This window comes from Etheostoma cragini, chromosome 17 (genome assembly GCF_013103735.1).
Source record: "Etheostoma cragini isolate CJK2018 chromosome 17, CSU_Ecrag_1.0, whole genome shotgun sequence".
Taxonomy (NCBI): domain Eukaryota; kingdom Metazoa; phylum Chordata; class Actinopteri; order Perciformes; family Percidae; genus Etheostoma; species Etheostoma cragini.
The window spans coordinates 12,873,017-12,890,443 of NC_048423.1; the positions used below are offsets into that span (position 1 = coordinate 12,873,017).

The 17,427-nt window shown below is 39.7% G+C and overlaps 3 protein-coding genes across 7 annotated transcripts; 1 reads left to right on the plus strand and 2 right to left on the minus strand.

Moving 5' to 3' along the window:
* Positions 1-381: 381 nt before the first annotated feature.
* ap3m1 (adaptor related protein complex 3 subunit mu 1) lies at positions 382-5,109 on the minus strand. Of its 2 annotated transcripts, XM_034897986.1 has the most exons (10): positions 5,043-5,095; positions 4,848-4,927; positions 4,235-4,512; positions 3,562-3,733; positions 3,319-3,456; positions 2,642-2,727; positions 2,398-2,531; positions 1,915-2,122; positions 1,427-1,571; positions 382-1,325 (listed from the first exon to the last, which is right to left on the minus strand). In XM_034897986.1, exons 3-10 carry the CDS (start codon positions 4,505-4,507, stop codon positions 1,225-1,227), a joined length of 1,257 nt encoding a protein of 418 aa, XP_034753877.1. In that variant the 5' UTR covers positions 4,508-4,512; positions 4,848-4,927; positions 5,043-5,095; the 3' UTR covers positions 382-1,224. The 2 variants fall into 2 exon arrangements, with proteins under 2 accessions (XP_034753877.1, XP_034753876.1); XM_034897985.1 differs by having other exon boundaries at positions 4,848-5,109.
* Positions 5,110-6,013: 904 nt separating this feature from the next.
* LOC117960236 (adenosine kinase-like) lies at positions 6,014-13,427 on the plus strand. Of its 4 annotated transcripts, none has more exons than XM_034897990.1 (11): positions 6,014-6,229; positions 8,366-8,440; positions 9,784-9,855; positions 10,775-10,853; positions 10,994-11,166; positions 11,855-11,963; positions 12,171-12,341; positions 12,444-12,479; positions 12,571-12,685; positions 12,782-12,868; positions 12,975-13,427. In XM_034897990.1, exons 1-11 carry the CDS (start codon positions 6,138-6,140, stop codon positions 13,097-13,099), a joined length of 1,134 nt encoding a protein of 377 aa, XP_034753881.1. In that variant the 5' UTR covers positions 6,014-6,137; the 3' UTR covers positions 13,100-13,427. The 4 variants fall into 4 exon arrangements, with proteins under 4 accessions (XP_034753881.1, XP_034753882.1, XP_034753883.1 ...); XM_034897991.1 differs by having other exon boundaries at positions 9,784-9,837; XM_034897992.1 differs by lacking the exon at positions 6,014-6,229 and adding an exon at positions 6,959-7,131.
* A 1,400-nt stretch (positions 13,428-14,827) lies between these two features.
* On the minus strand, positions 14,828-16,385 carry LOC117960255 (dual specificity phosphatase DUPD1). The gene is made up of 4 exons (XM_034898029.1): positions 16,213-16,385; positions 15,551-15,738; positions 15,254-15,477; positions 14,828-15,142 (listed from the first exon to the last, which is right to left on the minus strand). The coding sequence occupies exons 2-4, from the start codon at positions 15,727-15,729 to the stop codon at positions 14,919-14,921; spliced, it is 627 nt and encodes a 208-aa protein (XP_034753920.1). The 5' UTR covers positions 15,730-15,738; positions 16,213-16,385; the 3' UTR covers positions 14,828-14,918.
* Positions 16,386-17,427: the final 1,042 nt, after the last annotated feature.

A 17,427-nucleotide genomic window follows, 5' to 3' on the forward strand; every position in this document is an offset into this window, starting at 1 on the left:
ACTATAATAATGTTGACTGGAGTCTGCCTTTTAATTCCCTTTCATAAGTCACATGGACCACAACATAAAATCAGTGAGTGTTGTGGGGAAGTGAGACTTAACTATCTGAGTTGAGTCATGAGTCCAATAGCGACTTGAGTATGAGTCAGGACTCAAGTACTCCATTACCGACATTTGCTTACATGCTGCATATGACAATAATATCATGCTGAAGTTGATGTTTACTACAGTTGAAGCATGTTTATCAACTTTGTTTAGTGTGTTAGCATAATAGCATTTGCTAATTAGCACTAAATGCATAGTAAAGCAGAGGCTCGTTCACTTAGTGAACCAAAACTAGCCATACTGCTAGCATGGGTAAAAAATGCACAAAAGCACATGTCTTTTTAAAGCTTTTATAAAGGCATATTACACACTGGAATACAGATTCAACTTCTTAAGGAGCTTTAAGTAGTATTTTCAATGTGGACAATTAAGTGAAGCAGTTGCATTCCAGATTCTGTGAGGATTTTGTAGATTTCCATGAGTTCCTTTTTACACAACTGTGTATAGGCCCTGATGATACTTCTCCCTAAGTCAAACAATGTATCTCAGGTGTAAACATATATTTTGAAAAAAATTTACTTCCACTCAGGTCTCCAAAACAGTTTGTGCTGTAGTGTGCTATTCAAAACCCCTTTACCTACCCAAAGGCCTCATTAAAGTGTGAAAGTGTGTAAGAAAAACCTGCATTAAATATATATATATATATATATGTGTGTGCGTGCGTGTGATAAGTATAAAACTTGCAACCTTGTATTCTGAAAAAACGTTTTCGAAGGCATGGTTGTTTACTTTTAGGCAACATGCAGGATTGAGGTGTGTTCAAATGTGAGTGTTCTCAAACAGAAATATTTCCCTCAGGCCACACTCAGAAAGTGTTAAAAGAAAAGAAAAAAAGAGAAAAATTCCAAAAAGAAAGGAGGAATGATCCATACAGTGCAGCACATCTAAACTGGATAGAAACTAGAAGCATTTCAATAAGGTCACATTGATTATTAGGGCTTCCCTTTACAGGCCACAAATACCATTTAGTCACATATATATGTAATGCCAAAGACATAATAAATAACTCTTCATTAATAACAATGAGCCAGAGCATATGTAAGACATATTGAAGTTGATTGTGTTGCCTCCTATTTGGCACATTGGATTGTTGACCATTGTCCTCTGACATGTCATAACTCAGGTCCGCACTTGGAAATTCCCTGCTTTAGTCAGATATTTGACCCCTTTAAACGGCTTGTATTTCTCTCCATACATGTCAAGTCGACTGACCTTAAGACCTGTACGGAGGGGAAAGAAGTAAATTGAGCAATGACTGAAAATGTACTTTAAACTTGGCCCAGTTAAAAGATTGACCTTCTTATAGCAAAGCATGGATTACCTGATATGGCCACCTGTTGAATCTTCAAGTCAATGTTGAGGGATGGGTTATCTTCAGGTTTGGGGGCTCCTGCCTGCAGACTCAGACTGCCTCTTAAGTTAGGAAGCTTCTGGGGGTTCAGTTTCCCAATGTCCCAAACCAACACCTATCAAAACAGAAATATGCTTCGAATAAGGACAATCAAATAAAAATGCTCTTTGTTTTGAGTTTTATTATTTCTTCATTATAGAGTCTGAAACCGTAGAGCTACAAACAATCTAGTCCATTTGCATGTCTTAAAAAAATGTTTTAAATGGTAGTTTTAGTGTTACTCTGGCTATCAATTTAGCATTTACGAGATAGGCAAGTAAGATGTAAGCTGCTTTGCAATGTGGCATTGCATAAGATCGACAAAAACTGAGCAGTATGCTCAACATGGATTGGATAAAGAGGTCCACATTTTTCTAACTGTATCACTGCTGAGGATGGCCTTGTAAACAGATGGTTACCTTGGTAGAAAGGTCGTAGGTGTAGTTTCCCTGTGTGGGTGTGAGATTGGCACTGAGCACAGCTTTAGGCATGTGGATAGTGACCATCAAGGCCTCCACTGTCTTCCCCATGGTCTGCTTGGGTCCGATTGTGATGTCCAGGCGACCACAAGGTCCCATCTCAAAGAAAGAGATGCTCTGCTTCACGTACACTGGAATGGCCACGAGACTGAGGAGGGACAAAGAAGGAATTGACCATGATGACAATAACAAGTTAGGTTCATTAGGCACTCAGCAACCAGCTTGTGTTTACATGTGAACACAGTAACAAGTGAATACTTATTGCACAAATTAAACCAGAATTTCAATCTACTACTCCACACTGAAACATAAAGAAAATAACACGACAAAGATTTGATTGCTACTAGATGTTGATTACTAGATTATGTATTTACAAACGTTTCTTTACACAATTAGAAAAAAAGAAACCCGAGATGTGCTTACTTTTGCGAGCTGACATGATAGTTCATGAGTGTGAAGTTTCCATCTGGCGGGACGAAAGAGAGGATGCGCTCTGACTCCCAGCGTTTAAACCGCACACACGGGTGGAAACTCACGTCATCGAAGAGACGAGGATTCTGTCATCAAAAACAACAAGGGGGGCGAGTGAATTTTACACTCAGACAGACACAAGAGCAGACCATGAAAGCACATAAAGAAACACACGGGGGGGGGGGAATGAACCTACCATAAAGGACAGAGTCAGATCAGGCATCCCAGAGAGCCTTACACAGGCTTCAATTACACCCTGGATCTCTGCAAATACTGTCGTGCCTGAATTAGAAAGATTGAAGTTGATGCAAGTTTAAAGAGTAACCACATTCTTTATACATTAATTATAAAAAAGTGAACTCTAACTGCTGTGGAAGTGAACTTTCATGAAACCTTGTTTAATCATTTATTCTAGTTTTGATTTCTGTGACTCGCTATCCTCTGTTCATCTGGGAACTGTAAGAAGAAGACAAAAAATTATGTGAATTTGGTTCACGTTGTTTTCTAAAGACTGAAAAACAAGTCAGAGGATCATTTGTTTTGTTGAGAATACTTGTCTCTAGGATCCATTCTTTATTGAGAAGTCAGATGCTGTACTGTAGACTACCAGCCTAGGCCTTTTTCAGCCAATCAGATCTTATGTAAACAAAGCCCTTCTGGCTTTTTGGTCAGAAGACTCCTGGGTTTCATGACAAGGTCCGTCACTCGCTTATTAATGCAATATTAATAATAAAAAGAACACATTTAGCCTTCAATCAATCAGTGTTGTTGTTCATTATATTATGTGTGCTTGAGTGATTGCAGATAATTTCCACCACACTGCCATAGATTTGCTCTTTATCTATGGTAATCAAACAGGTACTCTTTTTTTACCCGATTTGTCCAGAATGGCATCGATTTCTTCTATCACGTCAAAATATGCCTCATTATTAGTGTATTTAACACCAGCCCGCCTCCATGGAATATTGGACAATTGACCGGTTGGTAATGTATCTCCAACATTACTACCTCCTGCAAAACACAAATGAACCGCAAATACATAAATGTACACAGAAATATTGTAGATAAGCAGGCAGGCGGTACAGTTTAGACAGAGTCAGAGTGACCTCTGTTTACCTGTGAGCGTATTGACAACTGATCGCAGGATGGTGGGAGGCCTGATCATCTCTTTGAGGACGTTGGACTCTGTTGCTAGTGGAAAGCCGTTGTCCAGCATCTCCTCCAACAGCTCATACACCGTCACCACATTGTCCTTGATTACACTTTCTGAGCACTCTCCAAAGTAGTCCTGTTGACAAGACAACACATGCGGAAAAAAAAGCTTGTTGAAGAAAATCTGACTGGATTTCCCATTAAGACCTTACATGAGTGCCAATTCCATACCTCACACTAATTGTTTACAGTAAGAAATGTACATGTTTTAGTACATTTCTGTAATGAGTATACAAGAAATCAACATATTTTACTGTTTGTGTTAATGGGAAATTATCCAACAGTTGCAACCACAGATGTCAAACTGTAACTTTAGAGGAGCACTTTAACTTCACAGTGAAATAATCAACATGCTGTGGTTGTAAGTAGCGCCTCCATTTCCAGTGTGGATTGCATTGTTGAGAAACACTGAATGACAACAGCACATTCAACAAAATCAAGCGCTTTTAAAAAAGTGTTTTAGGAGACGACATCTAGACATCCTGCAATCTAATAAAGGCCAAGTTTAAACATAATCAAAGATGTCTGACTTATAAACGCTGGCTGGCATGTATCCAAATGAACAGTTTAATCAGACCTGTATTGTGTCTGCCACTCTGTGCAGGAACTCAATGACAAAAAGTGGAGGGACTTCAGTCTGGATGACAGAAAGGAAGAAGAGCTTGTCCCTGTATATGGAGATGAGATAGTGGTGTGGGGTCTGCAGGACAGGGGGCACATTCTCTGGGTCCACTGCCTTCTCCTTCACCTCGAAAAAGTAATCACACACACTCCGGCTGATGACACTCTTCCAGTGTTTCTCCAGGAAGATGTCTCCCGAGTGATTAATCAGGAACAGACTGTGGATCATCTCAGCTGTAACAAAGAGGTTATTGTAGTGACAGACAGAGAGAGGATTTAAAAACTTACAACTCTTTATCAAGTATTTCAATGAAACCAAAACAAAACAATGCCAAATTTAAATGTAAAGCAATGAGACTTGTTTATTTTATTTATCTACTGTTATTCTGTCAAACTAACTTCAACCTCAGGTAACTTCCCCGACTGGCTAGAAAACTGATTGATAACTTCGGACATTATGACCATCTGTTTATTAATGTTAAAAAAATGAATGAATTAATTACTAAATAAATAAATCCCCTTAAAAGACGATGATGTGTACAAAGTTTTAAAGATTGCTTAAAGTTTACCTGCTAACTCCAGTATATTGCAAGAATATGGTGCCAGTATGGCAGAAACTGTCTGAGTTGCTGAAGAGACGCCTGCAGATCTATGCACACGTAAACACAACGTAGTCACGAGTACACATCTATAAATCAAATGAATAAGCCCCAAATACTATTAGTAAAGTATTTAAATAAATTTCAGACGGTGTAACTACAAACCAACTCTAGTGCCAACCGGATCGGTACTTTTAGAGCAAAGTATCGGACTTTTTAATCAGGCAGCCTTTGCGGGCAGCTGATCTGTATGTGAGCGCTTGGGATTTAGTTGCCCTGAGCGTAGCCTTTCAGGTGTTTCTGCCGGTACATAACCAATACATCCACGTACATAATACATCCATAGCGCAGGCCCTCAGAATACTCCACATTTATGGTTTTCCGAAGGCTTCTTCCAACAGCCAGATTTAATTTGATCCAAAGCAGACCTCACACTTAAGTGAGCATTCAAAATGGACCTTTATGTCAGGTTTCAGAGGTATAAAATGCAAAAAGATCAGATTTGATAACCAAACTGTAGTCTTGCAGTCAGCAAATAAATAAAGTAAATTTATATCAAAGAAGACAGTCACAGCATCTCTTTGTTAGGCAGGCAATATGTGAATGTTTAACTCGGTTTTTGTCTCCACTATTTCTTGTGGGGAAAATAGTTGTTTTGTGTTCCTTTTTATTTTTCATATTTGTCTCTTTAACCAAGCTAAATACTCCACCATGTTCATTTTACCCGTTACTACCTTTATCTTTCTACTGTATAGTGCTGGATTTGTGTACAGTGGGTTTTAGAGTTTTGTTTTACAGTCAGCTGTCTTTATCTTTTGTTGTGTTACTTTTATTTTAACGAACATTATAATTTCAATTACTATTTAGTCATTTTACTTGATGGTGGCCTTTTCATTTTTTAATCTACAGTTTCTTAGTTGTATTGTAATGAACTAATGGTAATTCCAAAGATGCATCCTGTATGAACTTTTAAGATGTAAAACACTGTGCAAGCTAACACATAACGCACCAAAGTTTTATGATTGTATACTATGTTATAATATATTATAGTCCGTATAGCTAAAAAGTGGGCGTCCACGTTTCCAGCCAAAATTGAATGTAAGGCGTTTGATTGGTGGAGCTCTGGGAAGGCGTCACACGCACGGCTGCCTGCGAGGCTTTACTGCGGAGAATAAACGTCCTTTTTTGACTTGTGTTAGCAGCACGAGCACGGCCGCCTTTTTATACTGGTTGAGGTAATTGCAGCGTGTACCGTCAGCCATGGCTTCTGAAGAACCTAAAGCAAAGAAACAAAAACTTTCAGAGGAGGAGAAGACAGAGTCTCCGAGCAAAAAGACTCCAGCTAAACTAAGGTGACCTAAGAGAAAGAAGCTAACAAACTGCCTCTCGACGGTGCGAGGAGACACGTCTCTCTCCTGAGTTGTTTGAGTGCGCAAATCTTTATTTTACAATAAGCATGACCACATTACGAATGCGTGCATGAAACGCGAGTTATGTATTAAAAGTGGGTTTCTTTAAACTACTAAATGTCTGCATGAACCACCATGGTGCGGAAATGAAGTCGTTCGTTATCAATAATGACCCTGTGTAAAGTCCTGTCGACGTATCAATTGTTAACGTTAGGTCAGGAGCTTGTAGACACTCCTGTTGTCTAAAAACGTCCTGGCAAGGTTGCCGATATCTAATCTAAGTTTATCATGACCACCACCTGCCCCTGCATGTTTAAACGCTGCAGAAAGAAATACTTGGACTGGTCTCGACACTCCTTTCATTCAGTGCCAAGGGTTTGCTCCGCTGCTTGGTTTAGCAATGATTACTGCAGAGAAAGCTCACTGGGCCATCCCGTACCATCTCCCAAACTATGAATTGCGAAGGATTCACGTGGTGGTTGATGTTTTGATGTTTTTCACCCCAGAAAAACATGCTGTTGTAATATTACGGTATCTCATCGTCAGCTTCTCACGGTGTCACTTAGATTCGAAAGAGTTGAGTGGATTGTTCCTGGAGTCGGCAAAATTAGCCAATCACCAGACAGACGGACTGTCCTGGCCCCTCCTCCTCGAGATGCCTCCAATCAGTCGGTCCCGAGTAGGAGGAGCTTGGGTTGCAGGGGGAAATCGATCTACCCGCACACTGAGCTGAAATTGGGAAGTTTTAAAATCCTTTGCTATTTCTGAACCGATTTTAGGTTGCTCAACAAGTCTGTCAGTATCTAGCAGGTACACAGAGAGAGGGACATAATGTCGTCAGCAAGGTAAGACCACGTTGGCATAGAGAATTGATATAGGCAGACATGGGTTGTGGTTCAGTGTAATTGGCTGCACAAGCCCATTAATCTTCTGACTGCATATTGGCAGATGTGCTGTAGGGAATGATATTAAGTGTGTGGCATCTTCTGTTTTTCAGCGGGGAAAAAAAAACATTTGCTTATTAAATCTCTCCTATTCTTTGTTTTATTTCAAAAGACATTCATCCTCATTGCTTCTATTTGCCTCATTCAATCTTGTCTTCAGCCGAGTGTAGAAAGGAAGGTTTGACAATATGGCAGCACATGTTCATGTGGAGGTACCATATGTCAGGTCAGGGACTGTGTTCAGAGACTTGTTCCATCTGGGGTTTTCCCCATAAACACTGACAAAATTGTGGTCACATCAAGGCGTAGCATTCAGGAGTGAAGATGACACGAAGACAGGTCTGAGTTCACACATTATTAACGTTATGCTACCACAGTCTCTTGGTGCTTTTGCAGTAGTACTAGATCATTCAGTTTTTCTTTATAGAAAAGCAAACGTTGCAGACTAACCGACTGGATGATTGGTGGTTACTGATGTGGATGTTCCGGTATATGTGTTGACACAAAGATAAGTGTTGTACTTTTTTAAAATGGTGTTTGTTGGCATCACAGGACTATGATTTGCTATGATATTCCAGCCCTGTGTTGGCTTGTTTGCCCCAGGACAGAACAGACTGTACAAACACAGAGACACATGCCGCCCACAGCTGTCCTGATGTTGCCTTGCTATAAACATAACGAGGTTACACGCATGACTGACTGGGTCTTCACTGCCGCACCACCACATCCATATTCTTAGTAATGATTGTTGATGAGTCATGCATGTTTCCAAACTATCTCTCTCAGACATGCTATTTCTGCTTATCTGTCTGTGAAAGTGGAAGGTTTAAGTCATGTGATAAAGTCACATGGAAACAAAACTGTGGGTTTTGCAACCAAATCATGGTCAACACTGGAATAAAAACCCAGCTCATTCAGTGGAGTACCCAACATGATTTGCAAATTTAAACATTTTCTTTTTAAACACTTCTTTTTTTGTGCTAAAAGGATGGCTATTTGCGCTTCAAAACCGCTATAAAGCTAGAGTTAAAATAAATACATACTACTGTTACATAGAGGTTAAAAAGGAAGACAGTGGCAACAAGCCAAGCCATATAGAGCTTTTTTGTTTTAACGATTTGTCTTTATGTTTCAGCCCTAATTCGCTCTTTGGGATGGGAAACCCTCTACTGGACATCTCTGCTGTAGTGGACAAAGACTTTTTGGACAAGTAGGTTAAAGCCACAAAATAAGATTTTTGTGACCTAAAGAAAGTGCTTTCATCAGCTTGTTATGGTCATGGATTCCTTAAGAATGTTAAAGGCAAATAATAACATATCTGGATTCTTTTTTATTCTAATGTGAAATTAATTCTTGTTGCGGAGCCATTTCTTTAGCCCATGTAAAATCTTCAAAAAGCACGGTCACACTTTGATTAAGTGAAATTTAGATGTTCTGGGCCAGTGAGGGCACTGAGACAGGCTGACCATAAGATAAAGAGCTTCTATGATGTCATTTGATCGATGGAGATACTAGATCCATGTTAGAGATGTCCGATACAATGTTTTGCTTCCCGAACTTGCCTTTTAGGCAAGATTGGGATCTGAACATTTCTAATTAAGATTATACATGAAAGCGGAGCACAGGAAACTGCCAAGCTGACTGATCAGCATCAGCAGAGCTGTATGCCCAACAGATGTTTTACTTTGATGTCTCCTGAACAGAGACAGTGTATCATTTCATAACAGTGAGGTGATACATATTGTACTGTCCTAGCTAAGCCAAACAAGCAATTAATCCCTCTCACTGTTTTGTCACAATTACATCGTTTATCAGTGTAGGAAAAGTTCATTAGCTAAGTCTTAAAAGCAGTCAGCAGAGCACAAAAAAATAACTGTGTGACTCAACTATCCACCTTTTTAAGTTGAAGTCTAAGGTTATGGGGTTCCCGCAAAAAGCCATAATAAATAAAATATTTTTACTTATTTACTTACTTGCTTACCTATTCTTTTATTTATTTACTGTGTAGTGGAAACCTACACAGTGAAAGCAGTGGTTTTCTGGTCTTTCCAAGCTCTGTCACACTAGTTGACCAGGGCAAAGGGCTCCTTTGGGTTCCAGCTCACAGTCCACTCTCAAACCCCTTGCGTAAACTCCAGGATTAGTGCTTAACCAACCAACCAACCACAGTTCTAATTCAGTCACATAGAATAAAGCAGGTCCAAAGCTGCAATTTAAGCCCCAACCTACCTCTGTGTTTTTGAGGAAACTAACAAAAGCAAATGGACAGTTCCTCAAACCCTCTACTTATGACATAATAATGATTTCATTCTTTACCCTTTTCATTGGAGGGAACAACCATTTGGCAGCACCAACATTGCTTCTCCAATGCTTATCCACATAATCAAGATGCTTGTTGTATATATTTTTTCCTTAGGCACATTTGTTTGGGTTTGTTTATGAAATATTAGATGGGTAAAACAGGAGGGTTTGATAAAGTAAATGTTTCCGATGACTTTGAGAAACTAATGCCTCTTTTTTTTCTTCTTCTTTTCTCCCGGTAATTATTTGCAGGTACACTCTGAAACCCAATGACCAGATCCTGGCAGAGGACAAACACAAAGCACTGTTCGTATTTCCTATGTTGCAACAGTTCTTTTTCAGTATAGGCTGTGGTTTGTGGTTTGTACAGGATGAAAATGAATATGTCTAAATTCCCACAGTGTTTGTTCCTCTCTAATCTGGAGCAGGTCAGTCAAAACAGGCGCACAGCAGAAATCACCCCATTGACCTCCGTATCGTTAGGCAGCCAATGGCAGGACAGCAGATGCAGCACCGAGAGGCTGAGAGCCAATAGCAAAGCAGGACACTTCACCTCCCAGTCCCTCTGAGCAAGAAAGCAAACATTTAACAGCGGGAGATAAGAAAGGCGTGCGGGACTGACTGTGTGAGAAAGTACTAAACTGATGACTGTATTTTTGACTCTCTACAGTTATTATTATGATAACATCTAATTTTCTAGTTATATCTATTTTACATTTGCAATAGTGCTGGTTATGTAAGATTTTCACATTTACACTATACATGTTTTTGAGGATCGCGTTTGATATAGCCAGATGTTTCAATTAAAAAGATAGAGGCAACTTTAATGCAACCACTAAAGACCGTTCTCTCCATCTCCATATATGAATAGTTTACGTTAGGGAGGATTTGTACTCATGATTCCCAAATGTCAGGAGCTCAGAGAGTGGAGGCCCAGTTAATACGGAAGCCATTACTAAGATTTTTGTCTTTATCCACCTCCTTTCTAATCATTGATATGTAATGTTATATAGAAAATAATTTCTGGGTAGATTACAAAATGTGTCTGTTTCCATGAGCAGTATAAAAACAGTGTGAGGTGAAATCCTTTCTACTTTGTGTGTGGTGAGGTTTAAAGCACTTAGGGAGCACCACAAAGAAAGATATTGAGATGAACAAGAATTCCACAAACTTTATGAAACCTAATTGAACCTTCTCTTGGAAATGTGAATTATGGGAAGGACATGTTTGTCTCTGTGTGTAGATTTGAGGAGCTAGTGAAGAAGTTTAAAGTTGAGTACCACGCTGGAGGAGCCACACAGAACTCTATAAAGATTGCTCAGGTCAGTCAGTCACTCACAAACTCACTAACTTCCGGTTCTGTCACTACATCAGTGCTCTGTGATTTGTTACTGCAAATGTTGGCCACAGTGGATAGAGTTAATCCACGGATGCTGATCAGAGCTGTTGTGACTGTCCGTAGTGGATGATCCAAGAACCCCATAATGTGGGCACGTTCTTTGGCTGCATTGGCAAAGACAAGTTTGGCGGGATCCTGAAGCAGAAGTCTGAGGAAGCCCACATCGATGCCCGTTACTATGAGCAAGATGAAGAGCCCACAGGGACATGTGCTGCTTGCATCACTGGAGATAACAGGTGGGTAATAATAATAATAATAATAATAATAATAATAATAATAATAGGCACATGTTGATTCATTAGAATCTCATCTGTCTGTAACTCTTCAAACCCTTGCATCCGGCACAGTTCAGCGTAATGCCCGACGCAAGTGTCTTTGCTAGTTTAAGACAGACGCAGTTGTCCATTTCCTGTCCTGCGCCCAGCATTGTTTAAATAGCAAATGCACCTGCGTCCATCTTTGTGTCCATGGGCGTACTCGTCTTACAGGGAGTTGTGTTTAGGTGAATTCTTGGCGTATTGCTATCTTGAGGCAGCGGGAGGTGATCTCACCATGGACCACAAAAACCTGGTCTAAAGTCAGTAGCGTAGCATTTCATTATTTCAACAGCGCATTACTAAAACGTGCCTCGGTTTATGCACAGCGCGCACACTACAATTGTTTCACACACACAGGAAAGCACAACGGCACACAAACATGCAAAAGATTACATATAAATATATAAGTCAGCCATCCTAATAGTAATGTGCCAAAGTTTAAACACACCTGGCTTTGAAAGGGAATGGGAGATGACATTCTGATGGGTTTGTTGCATGTTACGCCCAAAACACACAACTTAAGGAAGACTCTAAGTACAACCATTTTGAACCTAGTTTAGATAGTTCTAATAGGGCCCTTCATCTCTTTTTTTCTTCCTCCTCTCAGGTCATTGGTAGCCAACCTAGCTGCTGCTAACTGTTATAAGAAGGACAAGCATCTAGACCTGGAAGAAAACTGGAAGCTGGTGGAAAAAGCAAAAGTCTACTATATTGCTGTAAGTAGTAGTTACCAAACTACAATATGGTGGGTTGTGCTGTTTACTTCTAATGTTTAGAAGTCTTAGTGTACTTGGGGTAACCATCAGAGGACCCGCAGGGGAATTTCCGAACATACTGATACAGTCAAGCCCTTTCCTCATGTGATTTATCTGAAGATAGGAAAACCAGATCCGTCTTGACCCAATGTCACTGTTTGCTCCCAGGGTTTCTTTCTGACCGTCTCTTCGGAGTCCATCCTAAAAGTGGCGAAGCATGCATCTGAAAACAACAAGCTGTTTTGCATGAACCTCTCTGCGCCGTTCATCTGCCAGTTCTTCAAGGATAACCTCATGCAGGTTATGCCCTACGTTGATGTGTTGTTCGGCAATGAGACAGTAAGCCAGTTTTTGACAGTACAATCTTCAGATGGCTGCATGTGCTTGTTGATGGTGAGCACATATATTTATCTCCAACACAATCTTATTTATATTCTTCAGGAGGCGGTTGCATTTGCTGAAGCGCAAGACTTCGAGGTGAGTGTTCTGACAGTATTTGCAAATGATTAGTACTGCATTTTTCTTGTATTTTCATGCGTTATCAACAAATGTTTATTTTTCTTTGTAGACCAAGGACATTGAGGAAATTGCTAAGAAAGCCCAGGCTTTGCCCAAAGTCAACGCAAAGAGACAGAGGATTGTAGTAGTGACCCAAGGGAAGGATGATACTGTTGTGGCCATGAGTAAGATTTTGTGTTTATCCTTATATTTCTCTTATTCTTTAAACCGCTCTTAGAAGTATACTGCAGACGTAACATTTTCTTTACATGTCTGTTCAGGTGACAAGATTGAGACATTCCCCGTACTGAAGATTGACCCCAAGGATATTGTTGATACAATCGGTGCAGGTGATGCCTTTGTAGGAGGTAAGAGTGTCCTCTGTTTTCATTTGATACATTTCCAGGTTGCTTTTTGTCTTTCCTTTTGTTTTCTGTGGGTTTCTGTTCAAGTTTTTCTCTTTTTGTGTTGTAGGTTTCCTGTCTGAGCTGGTCCAGGAGAAACCACTAGATCAGTGTGTGAAGGCAGCACACTACGCTGCCAACGTCATCATCCGACAAGCAGGTTGCACCTTCCCAGAAAAACCAGACTTCAACTGAGGATTCCCAGACAAATTGTCCTTTAGTCTGAATTGTCATACTCCATACAACCTGCCATACACAACTGCAAACCATAATTTTCACTGTTTTCTACAAATGCTACCCTCAATTCTCATAGCCACATTTCTTTCTAATCAGCCACCCGTCCATGTTATTTTTCAATATATCTGCGGATAATTTCCTTCCAATTGTTAGGTGGGTGCCCCCCCCCTGACATGTGTGCCTGTCTCTGTTCTCCACTTGGGACCCCCAGAGGATCATACAGCCAAGAGCCAATAGATTTGGCTATATGTACCTGGACATAAATGACCATAAAGGAATTATGATACCATCCCAGGAAGTGATCATTTTGCTTTACACAAAAGGATCTAAATGGGAAGTCTTTTTTATGGACAGTTGTTTTTGTTTCTCTATCTGCCAACATCTGGCTGCACTGACGCCTATCAGACTGCTGCAAGCTCTCTACTACTACTACTAAAACAGGACTAATGCATAAACTATCACTGTCAAGGGAGGATTTGGATACTGCATTGAAATGTGCAGTATTTTTTTTAGACTTTTTTATAGTTAGTTATTCCTGATGTATTACTTTTTATTGTGTAGATTTAATTTAACAGGCCAGTTATGAAACCAAATGTTTTTCTTTTGAAGTGCACAATTTTTAAATGTGTCAACTCTGCCCACTTAGTCCTGTGATGACTGCTTTACTGTGTCAATTATATTCAGACGTTACCTTCAACATCAACATTGTGATAGTTTGTTTATCCTCAAAATGCTTTTTGGGCAGGTGCTTTTTAGAAAAAAGTGCCATTTTTTTTCTTTATTCTGTAAATGTTATAAAGTTTGCAGAGGCCATAAAGGTAGATATCATATTTTAATGGTCTCTACAATACAGTGGGTATTAAATCTGACTTTTCTCCTGTTTATTTTTTAAATATGTTCTTTCTGGGTCAGTATCAACATGTAACCTTATAACAGCATTGCCTGCTTTGCTAATTCAGATGGAAAGTGAATTGAAATATAAATTTTCCACATCAGATTTTGATATTTTTGTCAGGTGGCAAATGGTTAAAAAAAACAAATAAGCTAAACTAAGGCTCAGGCCACACATGGCCTAACATTTCAAAACTTGTGTTGTGGTCTGTGCAACACTAAATACTTGAATAAAACTACCTTGAATACAGATGTACTCAAAATGTCATGGTGAGCAAAAAGTAAGTTTTCTGAATACTCCTGAGTGTTGTTTTGAAACTATCTGTTTGTATTGCCCCTCTCTGTTGAATAGGTGGTTATTTGTAAATGTTCAAAAACACCAAAAAGCCTTATTTGACAATTCCTGGTCTTAACTGCACTCAAGTTGCCCATCTCACACAAATAAAACTTGAAGCTATGATTTTTTTTTTTTGTTTCTTTTTTTTTTTTTTGATTTTCTTCAAATAATTCTAGAAATCCACAGTATCTTACCAATCTAAGGTACAAGAATTTTCTTCAAGTCAACATTCGTGAATTAATTTTTAGGTTTATCTCTCGCTCCTCATGTCTTACAGTAGGTCGGTAAGTGTCAGGACCTACTCTGTGTGCCTCACTCATTGAAATCTGATCATACACTTTCAGTATACACACTTTGACAAAAATCGCTTTTGCTTTAGAACTTCACTAAGCCCTGGGGACACCCCATTCTTCAATTTGACATTTTAACTCTGAAATAATGCAGTTGTGAAAAACAAAACCGAGTTTAATAAAACATTTCTGGATAACAAAGAAATTCAAAAGAAAAAACTGAAGTAGTAAACTCAGGAATATTGTCTATTATTGTTCGTTATTGGTGTTTCATCTCTCTTTTTTGTTCAAACCTCTCCTCTTGTAACGTGATATCCAGGGCTCTGAGCTGTTTTAGGAAGCCATGGTTGGGCAGGATGCAGCGGTGCTGTCGCACGTGCTCAACAGCATCCACCACAGTTAAGCTGTGTTTTATCATCAGGTATGCCAAGACCAGAGTCGCTGACCTGCTCCGACCCATCACACAGTGCACCAGCACCTTGTCTAGAACCAAATGACATAAAGTTAGATGGAATCATTAGAAACATAGTAAATCATACAAGCCTCTTCAGAGAATTATCTCAGTTCGAAGTTTTTATTTCCTCCAGGACTTACTCTGTAGGTTACTGAGGGCCTCGTGGATGAACTGGGTTGCAGGGCAGAAGTACTGGGAGATGTTGAAGGTGGGTTTGTCATCAGCTTCTACACCGTAGTACTGGATTCCCATGTCAGTGTAGTAATCAGCACCAGTCAGCACATTATTCCACTTTCCCTCTGCTGAATTAAGGACATGTGTGATACCCAGATCCCTCAGGCCAGGCAGCTCCAGAGCTGTTTTCCTGTTTTCATGTGACACACAAACTCAGTATGAAGCTGTCATTAACACCATGAAACCTTTGTGCATTTACTCACTCGTCCCCGATGTAGACCCTGGGCCAGACCTGGTTGACATGTGCATACTGAGCCCCGGTGCCGGTCCAGAACAGCTGCTCCAGGTCTAATGTTCCCGGTGTGATGTAATCACTGTCGGGGTCTACTTGCACCGCTGTGTATGGGTTCCTGCTTCTGGACTTCACCACACGGGAGGACATAGCTCACCTCTGCTGCCAGGAAAACATACACACTTTCTTGTACATAATCAAAAACTACAACAACAACAAAAACTGCATATTGTTACATGAAAATGAAAGACCTCTAAAATTTCCTCTTAAGGCAATATGTTTAACTCAGATTTAGATTATTAATGTATTAACTGAACTTTTTTTTCCATGCCCATTCACAAAGAGATTTAGATCATTCAAGTTCTTGGTTTCAATCTACACTTCTGTTGTATCTGCTGCACATTGATGCTCCTTTTAATATCAAACCATTGACACATATTGTTCTCAGATTGAGGGATTTAGAGTTAAACAGTGTTGTGATGCCCCCTGAACTAAAGCTGGTTGTGGTCACTTCAAGGATGTGATCTACTCACAATATTGGCTGTTTAAAATACACTGATGGCTTGCTCACTTTTTCCATAATCTACAGGCTGATTGTCATTGTAAAGTACGATCTTAAAAAAAATGACTTACCTCTTTCTTATTAACTATTTAAAACTTTTAATCCGTTTCTGAGCAGGATCACAGACCAGCACCTCAACTTTTTCTCAGTAAACATATGTGTGTATGTGTGTGTGTGTGTACGTGTAGCAACAGAGACTTCCTTTTGCAGTATGCCTGAAATCCAGATCTAGAATGGTAACTGCTCTCTTGGGCTCTGTGGTTAAGATGATATTTTTAGGCAGCTGGGCTGCAACACCTGACCTCAACAACGTGACACACACACAAACACACCCAGAGACCCTTTCTCACAGCCTTCCTACTGGGATCTGAGTCCTCTGTGTATTTCTTTACCATGTCCCCCCTTTCTTTCAGGCTATTTAGTGAAGAAAAGAAACACACTGAATAATGAAACAGTGCCAGATCAAAAAAGGAAGTGTCATATTGCTTTATTGTCATCAGGTGTGTTGAGAGTTATTTCTGGAGATATAAAACTTAAAGCATTAAGTTGTTGTTGTATGGTTACCCATGGCACAGTGCACAAACACCTTTCCTGGACAATACATGGATAAGTATATATACTTTTACAAAATAATTTGTCCATCTTTTTAGCAGAATTGTCAAAGTAGGAAAAGCACAGGTTTTCTAATTAGGTTAACGATGGCTCTGTTCTATTCAAGTGTCTTCAATAACTGTGACGTTCATTTGAAACTAAAGCAGCTAAATGGAATTCATTCCATGGTATTATTTACACCTGCGCTTTTACTACTTCTAAATTAAAAGAAAGGATTACCAGGGATGATGAGGGAGCAGAAATTATACAAATTCTAATGTCTTTAGAATAAAGATTTGTTTAAGGTGGAAGTGGAGGTGTTGGCTTTCTTTATCACCCATTATATGTGCAGCTGAAAGCTCTATATAGATAACATTCAACCTAAAGTAATATGTTGGTATACCCACAAATAAAGCCAGAACTAATCTAGTTCACATTATGAATTGGCTTCGGCTGTCGAAACACTTTTCTTTAGAGCTCTGTCTATGAGCTGTGCAGCAGGTAGGAAGTTTGGAGGTTCAACTCCGTGGTATTCCACTTCAAGGTCACTAGAACTTCTGACCTGTGTTGATTCGGTTTCGACCTGCTGCCACATTCAGTATGTGAGTTGCACCCGGAGATGAGTTTGTGGTTTTACCTCACGCCACAGACCTGCAGACACACACTACAAGAAACAGGATTCATTGTAATATATT